Source organism: Grammomys surdaster, unplaced genomic scaffold (assembly GCF_004785775.1).
Source record: "Grammomys surdaster isolate TR1022 unplaced genomic scaffold, NIH_TR_1.0 142, whole genome shotgun sequence".
In the NCBI taxonomy this organism is placed as follows: Eukaryota; Metazoa; Chordata; class Mammalia; order Rodentia; family Muridae; genus Grammomys; species Grammomys surdaster.
The window spans coordinates 7055289-7076076 of NW_021604600.1; the positions used below are offsets into that span (position 1 = coordinate 7055289).

Below are 20788 nucleotides of genomic sequence, written 5' to 3' on the forward strand. Positions count from 1 at the left end.
TCCTCTCTCTGCCTCTCCTCTCTCTGCCTCTCCTCTCTCTGCCTCTCTCTCTCTGCCTCTGCCTCTGCCTCCCGAGTGCTGGAACTCAAGATGTGTAACACTATGCCCAACCTGTTTTATATCAAAAACATTAACAAAACTAAGACTGAGTTGTGTATTACAGTCAGAATAGTGGTTACTTTAGGGAAGAACTACCTTGGAACTCCAAGAATATTCTACTCTGGGTTTCAGTGTTACATGCTGTAACAGCTATAATTAGTTATCTCTAAGAACATGTACAGGTGCTGTGAGCTTTCTAACTGCATCTTCAAAATTTAGACCATGAGTTTCCATGGTATTTACATCAATTAGCACAACTGCTCACTACAGTGTAAAGAGAGACCTGCAGTCTCCATATGAGTCCCACTGTTGCCTATGTATCCAAAGCAGCCACCACAGCAAAGTCATATATTGCTGTTTTATTTGCCTGTAACTCCCCAAGGCTAATCCCAACAGAAAAAGGCACATGTACTTAAAATCTTTGGGCAAAATGGGATGATGAACTATAGCTGTACTAGAATCCTCTAGGAGAGCCATGTATATGTCTAAAACAAACCTACATTCTCTGCTGCAGAATTGTCAGTGGGTACACAGCTGCCTGCCTGGATTTCTGCTGCTATCTATTTCTGTTTCTGGATAAACAGTGCAAAGACCTGTGCTTATGACTCATTAAGGAACCAAAGCCAATCAAGTCTCAGAATCACCTCATCAAAGAAAACTTGAAAGGAAGAGAAAGGTCACAGACTCTGACATTTTCTTTGACTTTTTCCTATTTTCTATGGCTGACTCCATTGAGCCTGCACACAGTTTCCCAGTGCTTTCTCACTTTGTGCCGTCTTCCCTCACAATTTACCATTCCCTATTGTACTGCCTGTAAAACTAGCTTCTTTTAGCTGGTCACTTTCTTTTTTGTTTGTTTTGTTTTGTTTTTTGGTTTGGTTTTTCGAGACAGGGTTTCTCTGTGTAGCCCTGGCTATCCTGGAACTCACTCTGTAGACCAGACTAGCCTTGAACTCTCTTGAACTCAGAAATCCACCTGCCTCTGCCTCCCAAGTGCTGGGATTAAAGGCGTGCACCACCACCGCCCGGCTAGCTGGTCACTTTCATACCAACTTTTCCAACTCTGCTGCAATCTGTTCTTCATAACCAAATAAATTCCCCTAAAGGCAGACTTCTCAACCACGGTTCTTCTAGATCTAGCTTTAGATAGCTTTTAAATCTAGACTGACCTTGAGAAACTAAATTATTTATTTGGCAAATGAGCTTGATACTCCCGAGATGTAAAGATAAATAAGACTGTTCCTGACATGAAAGGGTCAGAAAGATCCTGAGGGCGCAGAGAGTAGGAGCTACAACTGAGAAAGTACAGTCTGGTGAGTACCATCCTACAGGAGTGCCTCCGTGCCCAGAGCCAGAGATCGTGTGCATGGGTCCTGGGGAATGCAGAGACATCCGCAGGATTGGGGGGACAGACTTAAAAGCTGTCTAGTTCCCAAGGCTCCCTGGAAGAGAAGCGTCATGGCATTTGAACACTCATGGGGGGACTTCTATCCTGACTTGCTTCGGGAGAGAAAATTTACAGCTCAGCCTTCATTAAATTTTTCATGAAGATTATAGCCTGGACCCCTCTGTTTCCCCTATGTCTTTGTCTTGTAATCAGTTCTGCAGACTTCTACCCACACTACTAGGTAAAGAGTATACCTTATAAATCAGGTTCCCCAGGCTCTCATTCAAATATACCTGAAACTTGGCCAAGTTTTTAACAGATACCTTTGTCTCCTATATTAAATAGAGGAAATTTTAAGTCACTGGATCCTTCTAAGGACTAAATGAGATTAATTTACATAAAGCACATATAATAAGCATATATAATGCTAGGCATAAAGTAGGGACTCAAAAATCAAGCTACTGATGTCAGTGTTATAGACAGTATTACAATTCTCAGATCAATTCTAGGTGAGTTTAAAAACAAGATTGCTCCTATACTCCTGCTGTCGCTTTGGCTCTTCAGGATTACTGCTGAGTCCCACAAAGATGCACATGTGATATTAATTTTCCATCAAAAAAGCTGTAAGTATGACCCTTGTTCACAAACAACAAATCTTTTTTTGAAAAATAAATATGTAAATAGTTGCTAAAAATATCTTTAACCAAGCCTAACAGAAGTCCTGATGGTAGATGATCTATATGGGCCTTTGTCCCGTGACAAAATGAATACCTACGTTTTCTCAAACCTTGACTAAATCTGTAATGTTCCACCTAACGACCTCTAACTAATCATCTCAGGCTGGAGAGAGATGGTTCATTAGGTAAAATGCTTGCCCAAGCCTGGTTATCTGACCTTGAACCCTGAAGCCCACATATTGCAAATAGCCCTCTGATCTCCACATGTGTACCATGGGACATACACCCACACAAGCACATATGTTCACAAAATAAATAAATGTAAAAAGAAATTAAAACAATCTTCTCTGCAACATAACCCTTGGCTTTAAAAGAAACCTTTAGCAAACTTTCTGCTTCCTTTCCTGGGAGCTACAACTTGTGTACCCAGCAGACCACAGACATCCTTATTATACAGGTTCACAGCCTCACTGATATTGATACTGATCCCACACTACCTGCCAGCCAAAGTTCAAAAGTACAGAATTTGCAAGGAACTTCAGTCTCAAGTAAACGATCTCTCAAATATAATACCATCAACATAGATGTCTCCACTCTCAAATGAACACTCCTTCCTTACACTTTTCACCGCAGAAAAGGAGGGAGGGAGGGAGGGAGGGAGGGAGGGAGGGAGGGAGTATTTTTGGCTGTAGTAAAAGATCCAAAGCTTAAAGTAACACACATGACAATCAATGTGAGGGTGCCCCTCCCCCACACCAGTGCTATACAAAGTCATCAGGCTCAAAAAAGCAAGAAAGTAGCAAAGAACAGGAAGGAAGCTCTAGTCCCAAGATATACGCCCTTCAAACTCCCTCCTCCTTCAGCTCTTGCTGCTCCTCTGTTACATCCTACAGGTGCTTTCATTTCTAAAACCCAAACTGAACACATCTTTGTTAAACTATAAATCTTGTTCTTGTGTTTTATAGTTCATAAGCAAGCCAATGAAACCAGCTGATCTCTCTAGCCCTAGTTGTCAGAACAACAGTCACTCACTCATTCTCTAAAGGATTCACTCAAAGCCTCCAGCTGAATGGTCAGCACACCAGGTGGTGTTGGATTCTTAGCCAGTCTATGACTTAAAAAAAAAAAAAGTATTGTGTGACTGACAATTACAATCTAGAATTACCACAGAAATAAGCCTCTGACCATGGCTGTGAAGGATTCCCTAGATTGGGCTGAGATTGGAAGGCCCACTTCAAATATGAGTGCACCATTCCATAGGCTGGGGTCCCAGACAGTATAAAAGGCAGAAAGCTAGTTGAGCACTAGCAATTACCTCTCATTGATTGCTGACTGCAGACTCAATATGACCAGCTGTCTCCTCAAACTCCTGCCACCATGTCTTCCCCACCATACTGGTCTGTAGCCTCATACTGGTCTGTGTCCTCTGTGAGCCAAAAGAACCCCTTCTCTTTCCTTACATGGGTTTTGTCAGGTACAAGATCACAGCAACAAGAGTAGCTACAAGGATAAGAGTGGGTAGAACAAGAGCTCCTGGGAAAAGTACTCTACCCAGGCAGACAAACAGTGCTGCAGTTACAAGCAGCCAGGACAAAGGCTTGCACATCACACTATGAACATCACCTGGAACCAAAGAGCAAAGAGACCCATCTGCCTTGGAAAGCTCCTTGTCTACCTACAGTTCAAAGCTCAACAGTATTTGCCCTTTGGGAACAATCACAGACATGACTTGACAGAATCTCTGTGTGGATCTTTAATATCTAATGAAAATACACAGTCTGGCCGATCTGAACCCACTCTTCGGCCTCAGACTAAACTTCCACAAAGACAACAGCAGGCAAAACACCTCTCTAGTACTTCTTACATTTATACAAAGTGCCCCATTAGAGTCTCTTCTTCCTGATCAGAAGAGATCAGATTACTGCTGATCAGAGAATCCAGTTAAAAGCAAAAAGAATGCCAAGGATCTGAGCTAGAAAGCTTCACTGGTCCCACTGAGGGACTGATACATCCAAGGTAGCATATTCTATCCTCACAGGGAGTAGTAACTAGAGTAAACATCTTTGTAGACAGAGGAGGACAATACATTTTCTGCTGGGAAAACTGCCCGTGTACTAGGGAACATACATAAAAACAAGAGGAACTAACTACCTACCAATGCATGGGTGTGATGTTTCAAAAACTAATACTAACAAATCTAAGGTGGACTAATGACTCATAATAAGTAAATGTTACACCTGAACCCAGACTGGACGCTGAACTACAGGGGAAACAGCTACATTGGTGGACTGACTGACAACACTAAAATAATGACTTGCAGAGGGGTGTGTGTGGGTGGGTGTGGGTGGTACATGGGTATATTAAAGTGTATGCACAGGCATACTTCTTGAGGCAAGAGGTTGATATCAGGTATCTTCCTCTGTCAAAGCATATCTATACATGCGCCTATGACGGACAGAGAAAAGACAAACTAACACAAACATCAAAAGTGTTAACAGGCACCGGGCAGTAGTGGCACACGCCTTTAATCCCAGCACTTGGGAGGCAGAGGCAGGCGGATTTCTGAGTTCGAGGCCAGCCTGGTCTATAGAGTGAGTTCCAGGACAGCCAGGGCTACACAGAGAAACCCTGTCTCGAAGGAAAAAAAAAAATGTTAACAGGCTTATTTGAACCTACTACTCTGCAATCTCTGTTAGCTGGAAATAACTTCCAACTAACAAGGGTCATTTCATTTGTTTGGGGTATTTGTTTTAAGACAGTCTCACTATGTAGCCCTGGTTGGCCTCAAACTCAGAGATCCACCTGTTTCTGTCTCCCTAGTGCTAGGATTTGTTTTCATAGTCTATGTAGTTCAGGCTGGCCTAGAACACATGGTCCTCCTGCATCAGCCTCCCAAGTATTAAAATTACAGGTGTGCACAAGTATGCCTAGCTTTAGCAAGGTAATGATTTTTAAGATTCATTTTGATTTTTGTGTATGTGTGTTTTGCCTCCATGTATGAATGTACATACTTGTGTCTGGTTCCCACAGAGGCCAGAAGACAGTGTCAAATCCTCTGAAACTAAAGTTTACATGCATTTGTGAGTCACCATGTGAGTGCCAAGAACTGAACCTGGTTCTTCCACAAGAGCACCAAGTATCCCTAAGCTCTGAGCCATCTTTCCTGCCCATGGGATGGTTTTTTGTTTTCTTTTGTTTTGTTTTGAAGACTACTATTGTTGCTTCTGTTGTTGTGTACGTACACACACACACACACACACACACACACACACAGTGCCCGAATAAGGCCAGAAGAGGGTGTCAGATCCTCTAGGACTGAAATTTCCAGTAGTGTGTGTATTAGAACTTAACTGGGGTCCTCAGGAAGAGCAAGCAGCAAGAGCTTTTAACCACTCTCCAGCCCCTTTAAAACAGCATTATTTTAAATGGAAACCAAGTAGATTTTCACCCATTCTTTTGGTGGGGGGAATATTGTTTTGTGGGGGGAGATATTACACAACTTAGACATTAAAAATATCTCCCAGAGGGCTTCAATTAGACAGGCAAAAGAATGATAAAAGGTTATTCTGCAAGAAAACTGTCCAAAATTAGTAAGGCATCACCAACAGGCATTCTCTTCAGCACATCTGCTTCTCTTTCCCACAAGACAGACATGTGTACCAACATGTCATTCCAATGACACTTACTGAGCATACTGACACAAAGATGCTATCCAGAAATTCTAAAACAGGACTGAGAATCTTAAGACAGAAAAAATAGCCACAGTGAACAGCAAGTGCAACCTTGCATCAGCAAAAAGGAAAATAAAGCTGTTTGCCCACAGTTACCTAGTTATTAGTGAAGTCAAGAACGGAGCAGAATGCCAGAGTTCCTATCAGTGATAGTTCCTCCACACAAGTGTTCTGCTCCAAGTGTCTGAAGATAAATGAGCTGGCACTGCACACTGAATGCAATCAGGTAATGTGACATTAGCAGATCACCAAAGTAAGAGCACACGGCAACTCTGTCATCAAGAAAAACTACCAACAATATTGCTCCTGTGCAAGCAATTTCAAATTGTTGTTACCAAGTGTCCTAACAGCAAGCCTCTTCTGTAAAACCCATACACTTCCATTCTAAACCACTACCAGGCATCACACTTTAACAACTAAAACAGCACTTGCCTGATTTTGGCAGAAGCCTCCAGATGGTCTACAGACTGGTGTGAACTAGGGTATATAACCACATCCTTTCTCCCTCCAGGATCTACCCAGTGGCTTTCTATCTCAAGATCCAAAGTACAAGCCAAAGTCTAATATTCTTATAGGCAGTGCTGTCTGCCTCTTCTTCCTCCTTCTCTTCCATCACTTCCTCCAATTCATTCTGAACTGTTTTATTAACCCACCCCCAAGACTAGGGAAAAGGGCTAGCTCTAACCTCTGCAAAGATGCAGGGTACATCGAGCACAGGGCAGTGAGAGTTCTAGTATGAAGCTAGGCATGGTTCTGATGCACGGATGCAGGACTATATACCTGGCAGAAGTGGACCCATAGTGTGATGCTTTCCTTAGTACACCAGGAGAAATCACTCCTGAGCAAAGGAAGAGCAGGCCCAGAAGAATACATTCAACTGCTCCTCCAGCATGGGATACTGAAGGCTACCCCTAAATGTAGACCACAAGAATAATAAAGGACACAGAAAGAAGCTGTCTACACAAACCAGCAGGTTTGATGAGCACCAGTGCTTCCACTGAGAGAGATGCATGACAGTAGAAAAGACAGACTAGAGCCAGTCCACTGAGTCAAGCCTGAGTAACTTGAAGAACTCCTGCGTGCTTTCAGAGCACCCTGGTATGAAAGACAATCAGGAGTATACTTCAGTGTGTAAGTATTGGTTAGGAGCAATCTCTCCCTTACCACAGATTTCATTTATATGAACTTCATGTGAACACTTGCATGTTATTTCATCTGTCTGAATCCAAGGCCTTACATATACCAGGCAAGTGTTCTATCATTGAACAAAAGTTGTTACCAGTTTATTCCTCTGACTATACCCAGCACTGCTCTAATATTTGTATTTTTTATTAATGCTCAGTCATATCTGTAAAGGCTTTCAAGTCAAGATAATGACATCATAGTAGCTTAGGCAATATAGAAAATACTGAAATATTGGCCCTCCACCCTCCTTCCACCATACATTCCTAGGTACCAACTCAGACAGTCAAGCTCAATGACAGGCACCTTTACTCACAGATCCATAAACCAATGGCAGTGCATGCCCACTAGAATTCTATCTGTATGAGCAGAATTAAGGGTGTTATCTACAAGGCTCCTACCTATCCCTAGCATGACAAGTGCTGCCATTTTATTCAAAAGCCCCCTTTGTCCTTGTCTCAGATTCCTTCTTATCTCAGACCCTACAGCCATTGGTCCTCTACTGGTTAACTGTAAAAACTACTTCTTCCTCATGGTACAGCCTGAGGCAGCCTGTCCAACTCTCCAGAATTCCAGACTGCTACCAAAGAGATTACCCTATCTTCTAACTATAATACATAGGTGTGGTTCAACATAATCTTTTCTGTTGTTGTTTTAAGACAGGGTTTCTCTGTATAGTTTTGGTTGCCCTGGAACTCACTCTGTAGACCAGTCTATTCTCCAAATCACAGAGATCTGCCTGCCTCTGCCTCCTGAGTGCTGGGGTCAAAGACATGCATCATCACCGACTGACATAAATGTAATCTTATAAATCATCTTTTATATGGTTTAGAAAAAAATTATGTAGTTGTACTTGGGAGGCTGCTGCCCTAGGAGTTCAAGGACACCCTAAGCAACATAAGCAGGACTCTAAGGAGGGGGAAAGAGACTGAGTGGTTGCATACTGTATGATTTCATTTATATAAAGTATTCACAGCAAACATATCCATACACACAAAAGCCAAGGGCTTGGAGGAGAGACAGACAGACAGACCTGAGTAGGTACAGGACTTCCTCTGGAGTAATGAAAAAACTCTCAAACTCTACATCTCAAATGTACCCAATGTCACATGTTGTCTGTGGTGCTGAGAACTGAACTGGGGGTATGCTGGATGGGTGTTCTACTAGTGAGCTGCACTTCTTGTCCTATGTCATTGAATTTGGAATACTTTATTTAGAATGTCAAGTTTTAAGACAGGCATGATGGTGTGTACAGCTGTAAGTCAGCACTTGAGATGAGGCAGGAAGACTGTGATGTGAAAGCTAGCCCAAGCTACAGATAGATCTATCTCCAAAACAATAGAGAGAGAGAGACAGAGCTACTCCTATAAACAGAAAATAAACTCTAACCCAAAAGAACTTTTCCTACATACACACAATACTGAGGAATAGTTAAGAACCCACTAACCCTTGCTAGTAGTACTTTCTTAAGACTATCAATGCCATTGATGTTTATTAACACTGCTAGAAAGAAGAATAACCTTGCCATAACCTTTCTGGAAAACATGATGAAGTGTCTTTAAAATGTGCATATTAAGCTTAAAATTATCCCCAAATAAAAGGTTTATGAGAAAGGGTGGAGAGGAGTCTTCCTACCCTTGAGCCTGGGAATCTATCCTAAAGCAACTCCTAATTCTCAGAAAAGGCTTTTTGCAAAGACTTTAATCACACATTGTTTATTATGGCAAAAATCTTAACTGCCTAAGAATCCATTCAATGCAATGCTACAGTCATCATAAATACTTGGGAAACATTTAACAATCTGAAAAAACACTTCTAGCCAGGCAGTAGTGGCACACGCCTTTAATCCCAGCACTTGGGAGGCAGAGGCAGGTGGATTTCTGAGTTCAAGGCCAGCCTGGTCTACAGAGTGAGTTCCAGGACAGCCAGGGCTACACAGAGAAACCTTGTCTCGAAAAACCAAAAACAAAAAAAACAAAAAAACACTTCTACTATACTGTTAAGTGGGAAAAGTGCATTTACAGCGCAAAGACAACCATTTAGAAAGTAAACTGAAAACAAGACAAGAAAGCAAACATACAGGTAGTAATTTCTTGTTTTTTTTATAAATAGCTATCAAGATGGCTCAGTGGTAAAGAGCACTGGCAGCTCTTCCAGAAGACCCAGCTCAATTCCCAGCACCCACATGGCAGCTCACAACTGTCTGTAACTCTAAGATCTGACACCTTCTCACAAACATACATGGAGGCAAAACATCAGTGCACACAAAATAAAAATAAATTAGTTAAAAAGAAAGCTATCAAATATTTTAGAGTTCAAAATAACTTGTAATCAGAGTAACTACTGGGCAAAATCAAGAGGCAGCAGAATATTGTGAATCTCTAAACAGCACTGGCTTCAAGTGCCTATCAGTACTAGGATGAGGATGGCCCAAAAACTGAGTTGGCCTCAAATCAATACTCAGTGCTTCCTGCAGGGCTTTGGTTTTTGTTTTTAGTAACTCTGTAGAGATGTGCACAGACATCCTGACTGACTTTAGAACTATTCTAAAGTTTAAAATTATCTTTAAAAAAAAAAACAAACAAACAAAGCCTTGACAGATCACTTAATTTTTCTTCCTCTAAGCAGACTGAAGAACTCAGATAAACAATTTTCTGAGTATTCATGAGGACAAGGGCTCCCTTCCCAGGTCATACCCTCAAACAACAGCTGTGCTGCCTAGCAAAACCTCATTCCACACTTCCACTCACCCACTATGAACATCACTAAGCACACAATCTAGCTGTCCACTCCACATGTACCTGCTGCACCTTCTGCCCCAAATGTCCCAAACTCTACCTAGAGACTTCCCATATCTGCTCTGAAACCCAAGCTGCATACCACCTCTTTTAGGAAGCCCAATTTAGCCAGGCTGGCTTTGAACTCAACTAGCCTTGAACTCCAGGCTGCCTTGCCTCATCAGAATTCTGGGATCACAGGTGTGTGCCACCTACTTGGCAGGAAAATTTAAAAGTATCAAAGCTTCTGTCCATCCTTCCCCTCCCACCATTAACAGCTGCAGGCCAGATGAATGTGTGATTCTGCAGCCTTGCTGGAATGGATCCCTTACATTCATAGACAATACTTGTTCGACTTCTTAATTTTTATTATTAATTCATTAACAATTACAGATATCACACATTCCAGCACTTAGACTCACATTAAAAGGGGGTAGGGGTGAGCACTAGGTGTCTTAGTATTGTTCTTTTGCTGTGAACTCCATGAGCGAGGCAATTTATAAAAGAAAACTTTAACTAGGGGCTAGCTCACAGTTTTAAAGGGTGAGTCCATGATTATCATAGCAGACAGCATGGCAGTTGGAAAGCGGGCATGGTGCTGCTGACAAAGTAGCTGAGAGCTTAAATCTGATTTAAAAACAGGAGGCAGAGAGAGACCAAGAGTGAGTCTGGTGAGGGCTTTTGAAATCTCAAAGCCCACCTCCAGTGTGACACCAACTCCAACAGGAGCATACCTCTAATCCTTATTAAACAGTCTACAAATTGAGAACCAAACATTTGAATATAAGCACATGGAGGCCATTCTCATTCAAACCACTGCATGAGGCACAGCAAGGTGCACATGTAATTCAACAGTGGGAAGAGGAGAGCATCCCTGGAGTCTACTGGCCAGCCAGACTAGCCTAATATGTGAGCTCTAGGTTCAACGAGAGGTGCATGCTGTCTCAAAAGGTAAGGTTTGGGACAAGTTAAGGAAGACACCCAGCATCCACCTCTGGACTCTGCACAATCACATACATAAAATGTATATACTTGCACACCCATGAACATATAAGTGAACAAATACACAATAATAACTGGTAAACATCAAATGTTAATTTCCTGGTTTGGACACGACCTGGGCACCTGGTAAAGTAGACACAGGGTTTTTTTTGCACCAGTTTTGTAACTTCCTGTGAGCACACAACTGTTTCAAAATAAAGGGTTGTTTTTTAACCCAAGTGACAGTATCTTTTAACTATTATGATGCCCTCACCCAAAAGTCAACATATCCAGGCATGGTAGTGTACTCATTTGATAATGGCCTGAGAGATAAGACAGGAGGCTTAGCTGAAAGCCAGCCTGAACTACATACATAATAAGGCTTTGTCTCAAAAAGAGGAGGTTGGGAAGATAGCTCATTTAGAAGACCTGAGTTCAATTCTCAGAACACACAGGTACACAAGCAAGTCATGCTTGTGGCACACACTTGTCACTGCAATGTTGGGAAAGTAGACAAGTGGGTCCCTAATAGCAAGATAGCCGACCTGGCCAAGATGAGTTCCAAACCAGTAAGTGAGAGAAGAGTACCTGAGAACAGTGCCCCAGGTTGTCCTCTACCTACCATACTCATGGGTACACATGCAACCCTACACAGGAAGAAAAGACAAGCACAGAAAACAAGAGAAAAAATGATCACTACCACTTTTTAAACAAAAGTACTGATTTTAGGTACTTACTTCTGTGTGTGTGTGTGTGTGTGTGTGTGTGTGTGTGTGTGTGTGTTCACACACACACAAAACCTTTTTTGCTACCTTTGTACTTTTTGATACTTCCTGGAGTTTCGTTTTAATGAGCATGTAGTCACTTTAAGGAATGTATGCAGCTGACACTCTAATAGAAGAAAGAAAAGGGGGAAGTGGTGGTTTGGATAAGAGGATGGCCCCCATAGGCTCTTATGTTTGAATGCTTGGTCAGCAGTGGGTGGAACTGTTTGAGAAGGACTTAGGAGGTATGGCCTTGTTGAAGGCGGTGTGTTACTGAGGGTGGACTCTGAGGTTTTAGACGCTCACATCAGCCCCAGTCTCTCACTTTCTCTCTGCTCTCTGTGTAGTGCCTGTGGATTGGGGAGTAAACCAATTGCTCAGCTACGGCTCCAGCACTATGCCATGGACTAACCCTCTGAAACTGTAAGCCCCAACTAAACGTTTTCTTTTAAAAGTTGCCTTAGTTGTGGTATCTCTATACACAGCAATAGAACAATAACAGACAAGGAGGGGGAAAGCTTCCCAGGACTGATTACTAATTTACAAAGCACTGATCTTTTGTTCTACCTTCATTCAAGTCATAAAACACCCTTTTGCTAAAGCCCTGCACCAGAGCTGTTGCTCACTGTTAACTGTGAAAATGAGCCTAGTAAATTCAGCGTAGTGGCATGTGAGAAGTGAGGGCAGGAGAAGGGATCCAAGTTTGAAACCAGTGGGGGCAACAGTAAATTCCAGGCTAACTGAGACTATACAAAAAAACCTTGTCTCAAAAAAAGGAAGAGATGGCCGGGCAGTGGTGGCTCATGCCTTTAATCCCAGCACTTGGGAGGCAGAGGCAGGTGGATTTCTGAGTTCAAGGCCAGCCTGGTCTACAGAGTGAGTTCCAGGACAGCCAGGGCTACACAGAGAAACCCTGTCTTGAAAAAAAAACAAAAAAAAAAAAAAACAAAAAAAGGAAGAGATGGGGAGGGAGAGGAGGCAAACTACTTATGTACATACTAAGCCTAATAAGCTTATCTGAACTGAAACTTGAAGGCAAACAACTGTCTCTCCCTGTGAACATCCATTATGTGCACCATGGGGTCCTTGGTGCTCACACTTCCTCAATCCCATCACCTTATAAGATGGCCAGAGATAACAAGATGGTGGAAGACTTAGCCATCTCAACCTATCCACTATGGAGAGAATGTTCTCAAGGTTTTAAGTTCAGATGGCAAGATGCACTGTTTTTCTAAAACAGTCTACATTTTCAGTAAGTATGTACTATAGAAATCTAGTAATCTTGTGTACAGCATGGCTGTGAGGGTTGGGAGCAGCTCTGAAATCTGACTCTGTCAATCACCAAGTACTCTAGACAAGCTATTAACCTTACTCTCACTGACCCAAAGTCCTTATCTTTCTCAACTGTAAATTGGGAACAAAAATAGTTACACAGAACAAAGTCAGAGAAAGTAAATGAGGAGGCAATAGTAGTAGTTAGAGCCCCTACCCAGTGGCTATCACCAAATGTACCTAAGAAATAAGCTATTCTCTTCTTCTAAACCTGTCCCCTTCCCTTTCTACCCTCTCTCTGGCTGCCTGTGCTGTGGCCCATGATCTACAGTGCACTAGTTCTAACGCCCCTCACTCATGTCCTGCACATGTCCACGTGCCCAGGGCAAAAGCTTACAACTACCACTCCTCATTCAAGTATCCAAATATGCTGAATCTTACTAGGCTCAGCAACAGCAAAGAAGTGGGCAAGGAGGTTCACCTCCAACCTTCTCAACTGTTTGACACTACAAGGCTGCAGCCTGTTAATTATTACATATTAAAGGCAAGTAACAAAAGCAAAAAACTCACTATAATCAAAGGTGACAGATATTACACTAATGACCTAGAAAACCTCAAAAAGGTGATGTTTTATGATGGTATTGATCACAGTCTTACCTGGAAAAAAAGATAGGAAACGACAAAGAGAAGCAGAAGCAGCAGGAGAGAGAAGGAAGGAAAGGTCAAAGTGCGCTGAGGATTCTGGGGCTGACATGGGAGGCTGTGAGGAGAGAATGAGGTATGATCTATGAAGTTTAAAAGACATTCTAGGTCCATCACTTTTAGCATCTAATATATCATCCTCTTTCCTACTGAGAAGTCTAAAGTCAAATATACCTGTGGGAATCAATCCATACATAGCCCATGCTTCCAACTACCCTGCCTAACTAAAAACCTGGTCTCCAAGAGCCAAGGGAACCTTTCTCAGCACTGCTCTGAATCATGCCAAGTAGCACCTTATACACTGGCTCTCTGAGTAGTTGTAACAAAATGCTCAGGCAGACTGATGGAAGGAGAACCTGGAAGCTGGAGCAGTCTATTCTACTTCATTTCTGTTGCTAGGATTAAAATACCTGACTAAAAGCATCTGGAGTATTTGGTTTATAATTCAAGGTGACAGCCCATTGCCACAGAAGTCAAGACAGAAGCACAAAGCAGCTAGTCACACACACATCAAGAACAGAGAAAATGAACGTGCCCAGGCTCCTTATGCCACTGTCTCTAATACCGTGTAGGACTCAAACCCCGGGAAAGACACAGCAGGCTGGGCTTCCCTCATCAATGAACACACTCAAGACAACCACCCCTCAGATATGTCCACCATCAGCTTGATCTAACAATTCCCAGGTTTGTTCAGATTTGTCCAGAGACTCTTCCCAGGTGACTCTGAAGTATGACAAGTTGCCAGTTTAACATTAACCATCACAAAGCTGGTATGGTGGTGAGCACCTATAATCCCAGCACTCAAGCATGAGGATTCTGAGTTTGAATCCAGGCAGCACACAAAGTTCCTATCTTAAACACATACACACACACACACACACACACACAGACTGAGAGCCTGACCTAACACACACACACAGACTAAGAGCCTGACCTAACACACACACTCAGACTGAGAACCTGACCTAACCAAGCAAGATGAGAAGGCCAGAATTGGGACAAAAACATACCGGCAATACTATCAGCAGGTATAGCAGAAGAGGAAGTTAAGTATGACTCAACATTAAGTATGCACATTGGATGAATGAGGTCATCATTAAGAGAACCAGGCCAAGGGGAAAGAGCACTACCCTGAGGGAAAGATGACAGCTATGATTTAGATATTATTAACTAATGCCCACAGCACACTAAAGCGAACATCCATGTCCAAAGGTTTAGTTTCTATCAGTACACAAGCAACTGCAGCCATAGGCAGGAAAAAAATCAAGGGAGACTAAATCAAGAAAGTAATAGCAAATCTGGAGAGATGGCTCAGCAGTTACAAGCATTCACCAATCTTCCAGAAGACCTGATTTTCAACATCCATATTGAGGGGCTCACAACCTTAACACCTACAACTCTAGGAAGATCCAAAACCTCTGGCCTCCAAGTGCACCTGCACTCACATGCACATGCCCACACACAAACACAAGCCTTAAAAATAAAATAAATGTTTTCTAATAAAATGGAGAAAGACACAAAGATACAAGGGAGCCACAAAAAAAAAAAAAAGAAAAGAAAAAAAGAAAAATTCAAGAAAAGGAGACAGCAGATACTAAGGACCACAAGTAGCTGAGAAACATAAGGACTAAAAACAGGTTGTGGTGTTTATTTTTTGCTTTTAAACAGAATAGTATGTAGCCCAAGTTGGCCTCAAACTCACCATACTCCTGCCTCAGCCTTCTCAGACTACAAAGGTGCCACTGAGCTATTTACATTGAACCCAACACATTATGGTTACAGTGGTCTTAAAAAGTAGTTGAAGAACCAAAAGTATGTCTGCTGACTAACAACTGATTGATGTATTGATTTCAAATCACTGCAGAATAGGATTTTGAATATTCTCATTACAAAGAAATGGTAATTATGAAGTAACATGCTAAGTGAGCACAATATCACAATATACCTAATAAATATGTACAGTAATTGTTTCTCAAGAACCTTGGACAAAATAAAAATACTAAGAATGCCTTAATAAGTCAATGTGCAATGGGTACACAATGAATGGTGTAGAAATGGCGAGTGGAAGTCTAAAATAAACAGAGGCAGGGCATGAAGTATAACCACTATATGGTAGAGTTTGCTTAATGCACCTGAAGCTCTAAGTTCAATCCTCACAGTGGAAGAAAAAAAATCAGAGAAGCAGTTACACTTGAGTAACTCCCTCTCACCTCTACCTATACCAACATGCTCTCCATCACTTCAATGTGCACACGACAGTTCAATCTAAAAATCTTCAAGTCGACCTTGTATTCCAAGGTGCCAATCAGCCTCCCACCTATTTACAGACACAGCCAAATCCAGTATTTTGTCAGTACATGGCCAATCTGTCAACTCTTTTTCTAACCCTTCACGCCTACCAATCCAAATCACCAGCTGATTCAAGCTTGTAATTATTCCCAATTTCCAAGTTAAAGGCTTTCCAAATCAATTTTGATTTTTACCTTTCTTCACTGATTAATTCTGTAATCATTTAAGAAATTTTAAAATGACAATTCTCACAGAACATGGTAGCACACACCTTTTTAAACCTTGCACTCAGGAAGCAGGCAGACTGAGGCTACTCTGGTCTCCATAGTAAATTCTGGGCCACTTTGAATTGCACATTCAAGAGCAGGCCTTTGACACATCCTACAGACAGTGTTAATCTATGGTTCTCTCACCAGTGAAATCTAGGCACAGCAGATGGGCTATTTTCCTTTAAGGGAAATCTCAGTTACTTACAGTAGTAGTACTAGAAACTCTCCCCCAACTAGCGAGGAAAAACCTATGCATCATTCTCTCCAGCTACTTCACTGAAGTCAGTACCATAAGACAATCACTCTATCTGATGCTTTCTTAAACAGGACATATTTTAGCCAGGTTGAGCATGGTGATAGACTCTAAGTATTCCTGCATTTGGGAGGCCAAGACAGAGAGGACTGGGAGACTGAGGCCAACTTAGACTTTTTGGACCATCTCAAAAAGTAAAAGGGGAAAAAATGGTTTTAAAGATGAAAGACATGGTCTATTACTGTGCTGCATGCAGGTAATGCTCAGAAGCCTAGAAAGTCCAAGTACCCAGGTGTCCATTTCCCCCTTCAGTCACCTGACGCCTACTCTTTTCCTTAGAGCTCTTTCACGAGCACTTTTATGGAGAAGGCTTTTCTCTTCCCTTATCCTCGAGATCCAAACCCGCCCTCTAGGAAGCCTCCCTTCTCCCAGTTGCCTTAATCTCAATCAGCCATTCTTTGGGCAAATGCTTTTGCACCTCAGCAATCTTTTACACTCAATCTTATCACCATCTCTAGTTTTCTGACCGTGACTCATCTCCCCAATGAACTCACTCCCCTCCAAGGCAAGCAGATTATTACCCTGAAAGAGCAACTTATTTGTTCTTCTCTTTTTAGTGCTGGGGCCACATCTGGTCAGAGATGAACTTTTTACCTATTATGCCAGTCTATTCATTTTAGAAAGGCATTTCAAACACTTACACTTAGATCAACAATGTAGCCAGATCAGGTGACACAGGTCTATAATCCCCACAGGAGGTTCAGACAAGAGAGACAGGAGTTCTAGGCCAAACTAGGCATCTTAGTGAATTCAAAGACCTGACTAGTATACAACCACCCTTCAAGCCCCACAGCGTCTGGAGTTGTAAAAATGAAGAGGAAAAGAATTATTGAAGTAAAGGGCTGTGATCCCCAAGAAAAGGCCCTTGTCCTGTCAGACACAAACCAGGCAATGGTTAGACAAAGATGGTACCACCCAATCCCTTAACCTTCCTCCCCTGGAACAACTAACTGCAAATGAACTATTCAGGTCCTGACAGCAGACCCTCTCAGTCTCACACCCACAGTAGCTATTCCCTGAAGGCTGAAGTTGAGGTCTATATACAAAAGCAACAGCTTCCCAATTAATTATTCAAAGGTAATCACGCTTATAATACCCTAATTACTGCCAACTAGATGAAACTGAGCACATGAGTGACTTGCTGGCTCTACTGTATAGAAAATTCTGTCCCAGCAACAAGCTAAGTCCCCTGAGGGCAGGACACTGCCTGTCTAGCTCCTACCTACATTCTCTAGGGTGTAGCATATAAAGGCTATTTAAACCTAACCAGAAGACTTGTACTCACAGCAGCATTACTCACAACTGACAACGGGGGATGCAAACCAGGTAGCCACTGAGGGATGAGTGGGTAAGCAAAAGTGGTGCACTTGCAGGGCAGTGGTGGCACACGCCTTTAACCCCAGCACTTGGGAGGCAGAGGCAGGTGGATTTCTGAGTTCGAGGCCAGCCTGGTCTACAGAGTGAGTTCCAGGACAGCCAGGGCTACACAGAGAAACCCTGTCTCAAAAAACAAAACAAAAACAAAAAAAAGTGGTGTGCTCACACACAGACTGCAAGAAAATCCTGCACACCCAACAACATGGATGAACCTTAAAGACACTCCATTAGATGAAATGTGCCAGTCAAAAAAATAAAGAGAATACTTTTACCAGAAGAAGAAGAAGAGGAGGAGGAGGAAGAGGAGGAGGAGGAGGAGGAGGAGGAGGAGGAAGAGGAAGAGGAGGAGGAGGAAGAAGAGGAAGAAGAAGAGGAAGAAGAAGAAGAGAAAGAAAGAAAAGTGATTCAAAGGCTAGAAACAGAAAGGGAAACAATCAGGAGGCCAGGGGAGAGGCAAGGAACTGCTGAAGGAGAGACCAAGAGATCAGTAAGTATGTCAGGGCCCAATGTTTCAGTCTGGGGAGATGGAATTCCCTGGTGACTTAAGCCATGACAGCTACACAACAGAAGTGTATGTAATGTCAGTGAACTGGAAATTAGTTTAAGTGGTTAAGTGTATTTTATCACAATTTAAAAATTCAAAATGTTAGCTCAGTACAGTGGCCCACATCTTTAATCCCAGCACCTAAAAGACATAGACAGGTGGGTCTATATGTACTGTGTCCAGAACAGCCAGAGAGCGTTACAAAGGGAGACCCTGTCTGGGAGGGGAGGGGGATTTAAATTCAAACATTTCATAAAATAATTAATGAAGGAGTGAAAATTCATAGATGTTTCATATCTTTTAATTATTTTCAGAAAATTCTTGTCTGTACATTGTATAGATGAGGTAACAAACTCGAGCTCAACAACTCCACCGCCTTTTATAGTATGTCTATAAACATATACACCATATATAACAATTACACCATGCCATGTATTTTACCAGCTTGTTTGTAAACCCAGAGGATGCAGTGAGTGCCTTCGACCCTCTTTCCATTCAACAGGACTTTATGTACCACCCACCCTCCCACCCCACAAGAGTTTGACAGTCTGGTCTGGTGTATTAAAAAGCTGTGCCAGCGACATCTCCGATACACCACTAATTCGCTAGGCAACGGAGGAAAGTGCTCAAACCCAGGCAGGGCACTCACTCACTCGTCATGGGCTACATGCCAAACTGAGGCAGATAATCAGACGACTAACTTCACCCTTGCCTACTATGATGGGCAGATAAGGCTCAGAAACATTAAAATGGCAAAAGACAAGGGCTCGACCAACTGCTCTGAGTACACAAACCCAAAGGAGTGTGGAAAGGCTAAAGGGCCTGCAAGAGGGGACGGAATCTTCCTTTCAGAGAGGTTTTTTTAGCGGGACCTGAAAGTCCCATAGTTTTCCAGGGAAAAGGCCAGAGCATAAAAAGCAGAAAGAACAGTAACCAAGATGTCCAAAGTCCCCACTACTGACTCTGCCATCATCTGTATCAATAATCTCTACAAATCTCACTCTAGATTTCTACAAATGCAAACCTACCTCTGGACGGATGTTCTCTAAAAATCCAGCCAGTTCTATAACAGACTGCTAATGTTCAAATAATGCCACTGTCCCAGAAGAGTCGACTGACCTTGGGCAGAGTAACTAAATGCTTCTTGTCTCAGTCTCCCCATTTCCAATCAGGGGGTTGATGTAATAACAAAATACATACCACTCACTTAGCAAAGGAAATAGCACATATTATGTCATCAATAAATAAATGATACTGGTAATCACGATTTGCTGCACAAGGAGCACAGCCAACAGTGAGGCAGGGGGGTTGTATCCGTGGCGCTTCCAAGGTCCTCCCAGACTCGAGACATCTAGTGGGGGTGGGGGTGATGGGAATGTATAGCCGGTTGCACACCCTGCACGCATGTGTCACCAGCCAGGCTCGCACGCGCCTCTCCCCGCCCCAGGGAGAAGAGATGGCTCAGCTGGTGAGGCCCACTGCCATCCCTCCAACCCGGTCCCTGAACCCACTCACCATGCTGGCTGGGAAAGGGGTGGCTCAGGTGAGCTGGCTCTTGGGATTCGTCGCGTCCCGCTCGCACAGTTCAGGTCATGGTCCCGGCAGGTTCGGGGAGTCCCCCGCCCATGCAAAGATAACCCGTTCCCCACCCGGGCCCCGCCGGCACCTTTAAAAGGAGCACACCGGCCCCTTCAGGGACCCCCCAAAGCGATTCATCCAGACCTCGGCCCACCCCAGGCAAACGCAAAAGCAGAAAATAGGGTTCAGAGGCGGCTACACGGGGCCCCCCGCCTGGGCCCGACCCCCCGGGAAGGAGGCTGCGGGCCCAGGCAGGGACTCCCCGGCCTCCGCGGCCCGAGGCGGCGACGGGCCCCGGCCGAGACTGAAGGGGCAGAGGCTGCCTGGGCCTGGGCGGCGCGGCCGGCTCAGGAGAGAGGCCCGCGAGCCCGTGCGGTCCTCGCCACCTCTGTCCTCGCGGCGGGCCCCCTCCGCATCCCTGCGCGCCACCCGCAGCCGCCGCTCGCCCCTCGCGGCCACCCCCTGCCAACAGCTCAACGCGCCGGAAGTGGCGAGCACCAGGCGGCCCCTCAGCCCGCGGCCTGCTGCGGCGCTGGAACCGGACCAATCCGGAATCAAGTGAGGGCAGAGGAGGGCGGGGCTGCACCTGACTGTTCACTGGCCCCTCCCACCGCGTCCCCGCCCAAGCGGCCCGGACCGCCGCGTTGGTAAAGGGACACGCGGCCATTTTGGTAAAGGAAAGGTTTCCCTTTCGTTTCCTTTCACTCATTCATTCCGCAAATCTTTTCTGAGCTCCTTTCCGGATCCTGACATCGGACTAGAAGTTCGGCGATGTTGGTCTATGCTCTCCTGGGATTTTATTCATTCAGTCCACAGTTCTGGGTCCTAGGACCAGAAAGTGTCAGG

The 20788-nt window shown here is 43.6% G+C and overlaps 1 protein-coding gene across 2 annotated transcripts in view; it reads right to left on the reverse strand.

Moving 5' to 3' along the window:
* The window catches only part of Xpo6 (exportin 6), a 99348-nt gene extending 78865 nt beyond the window's left edge, over positions 1–20483 (reverse strand). For both annotated transcript variants that reach the window (XM_028764133.1, XM_028764132.1), the window contains exon 1: positions 19880–20483. In XM_028764133.1, the coding sequence (XP_028619966.1) occupies positions 19880–19882 (3 nt within the window). In that variant the 5' untranslated portion in view covers positions 19883–20483. The remainder of the gene's footprint in view (positions 1–19879) is intronic.
* Positions 20484–20788: the final 305 nt, after the last annotated feature.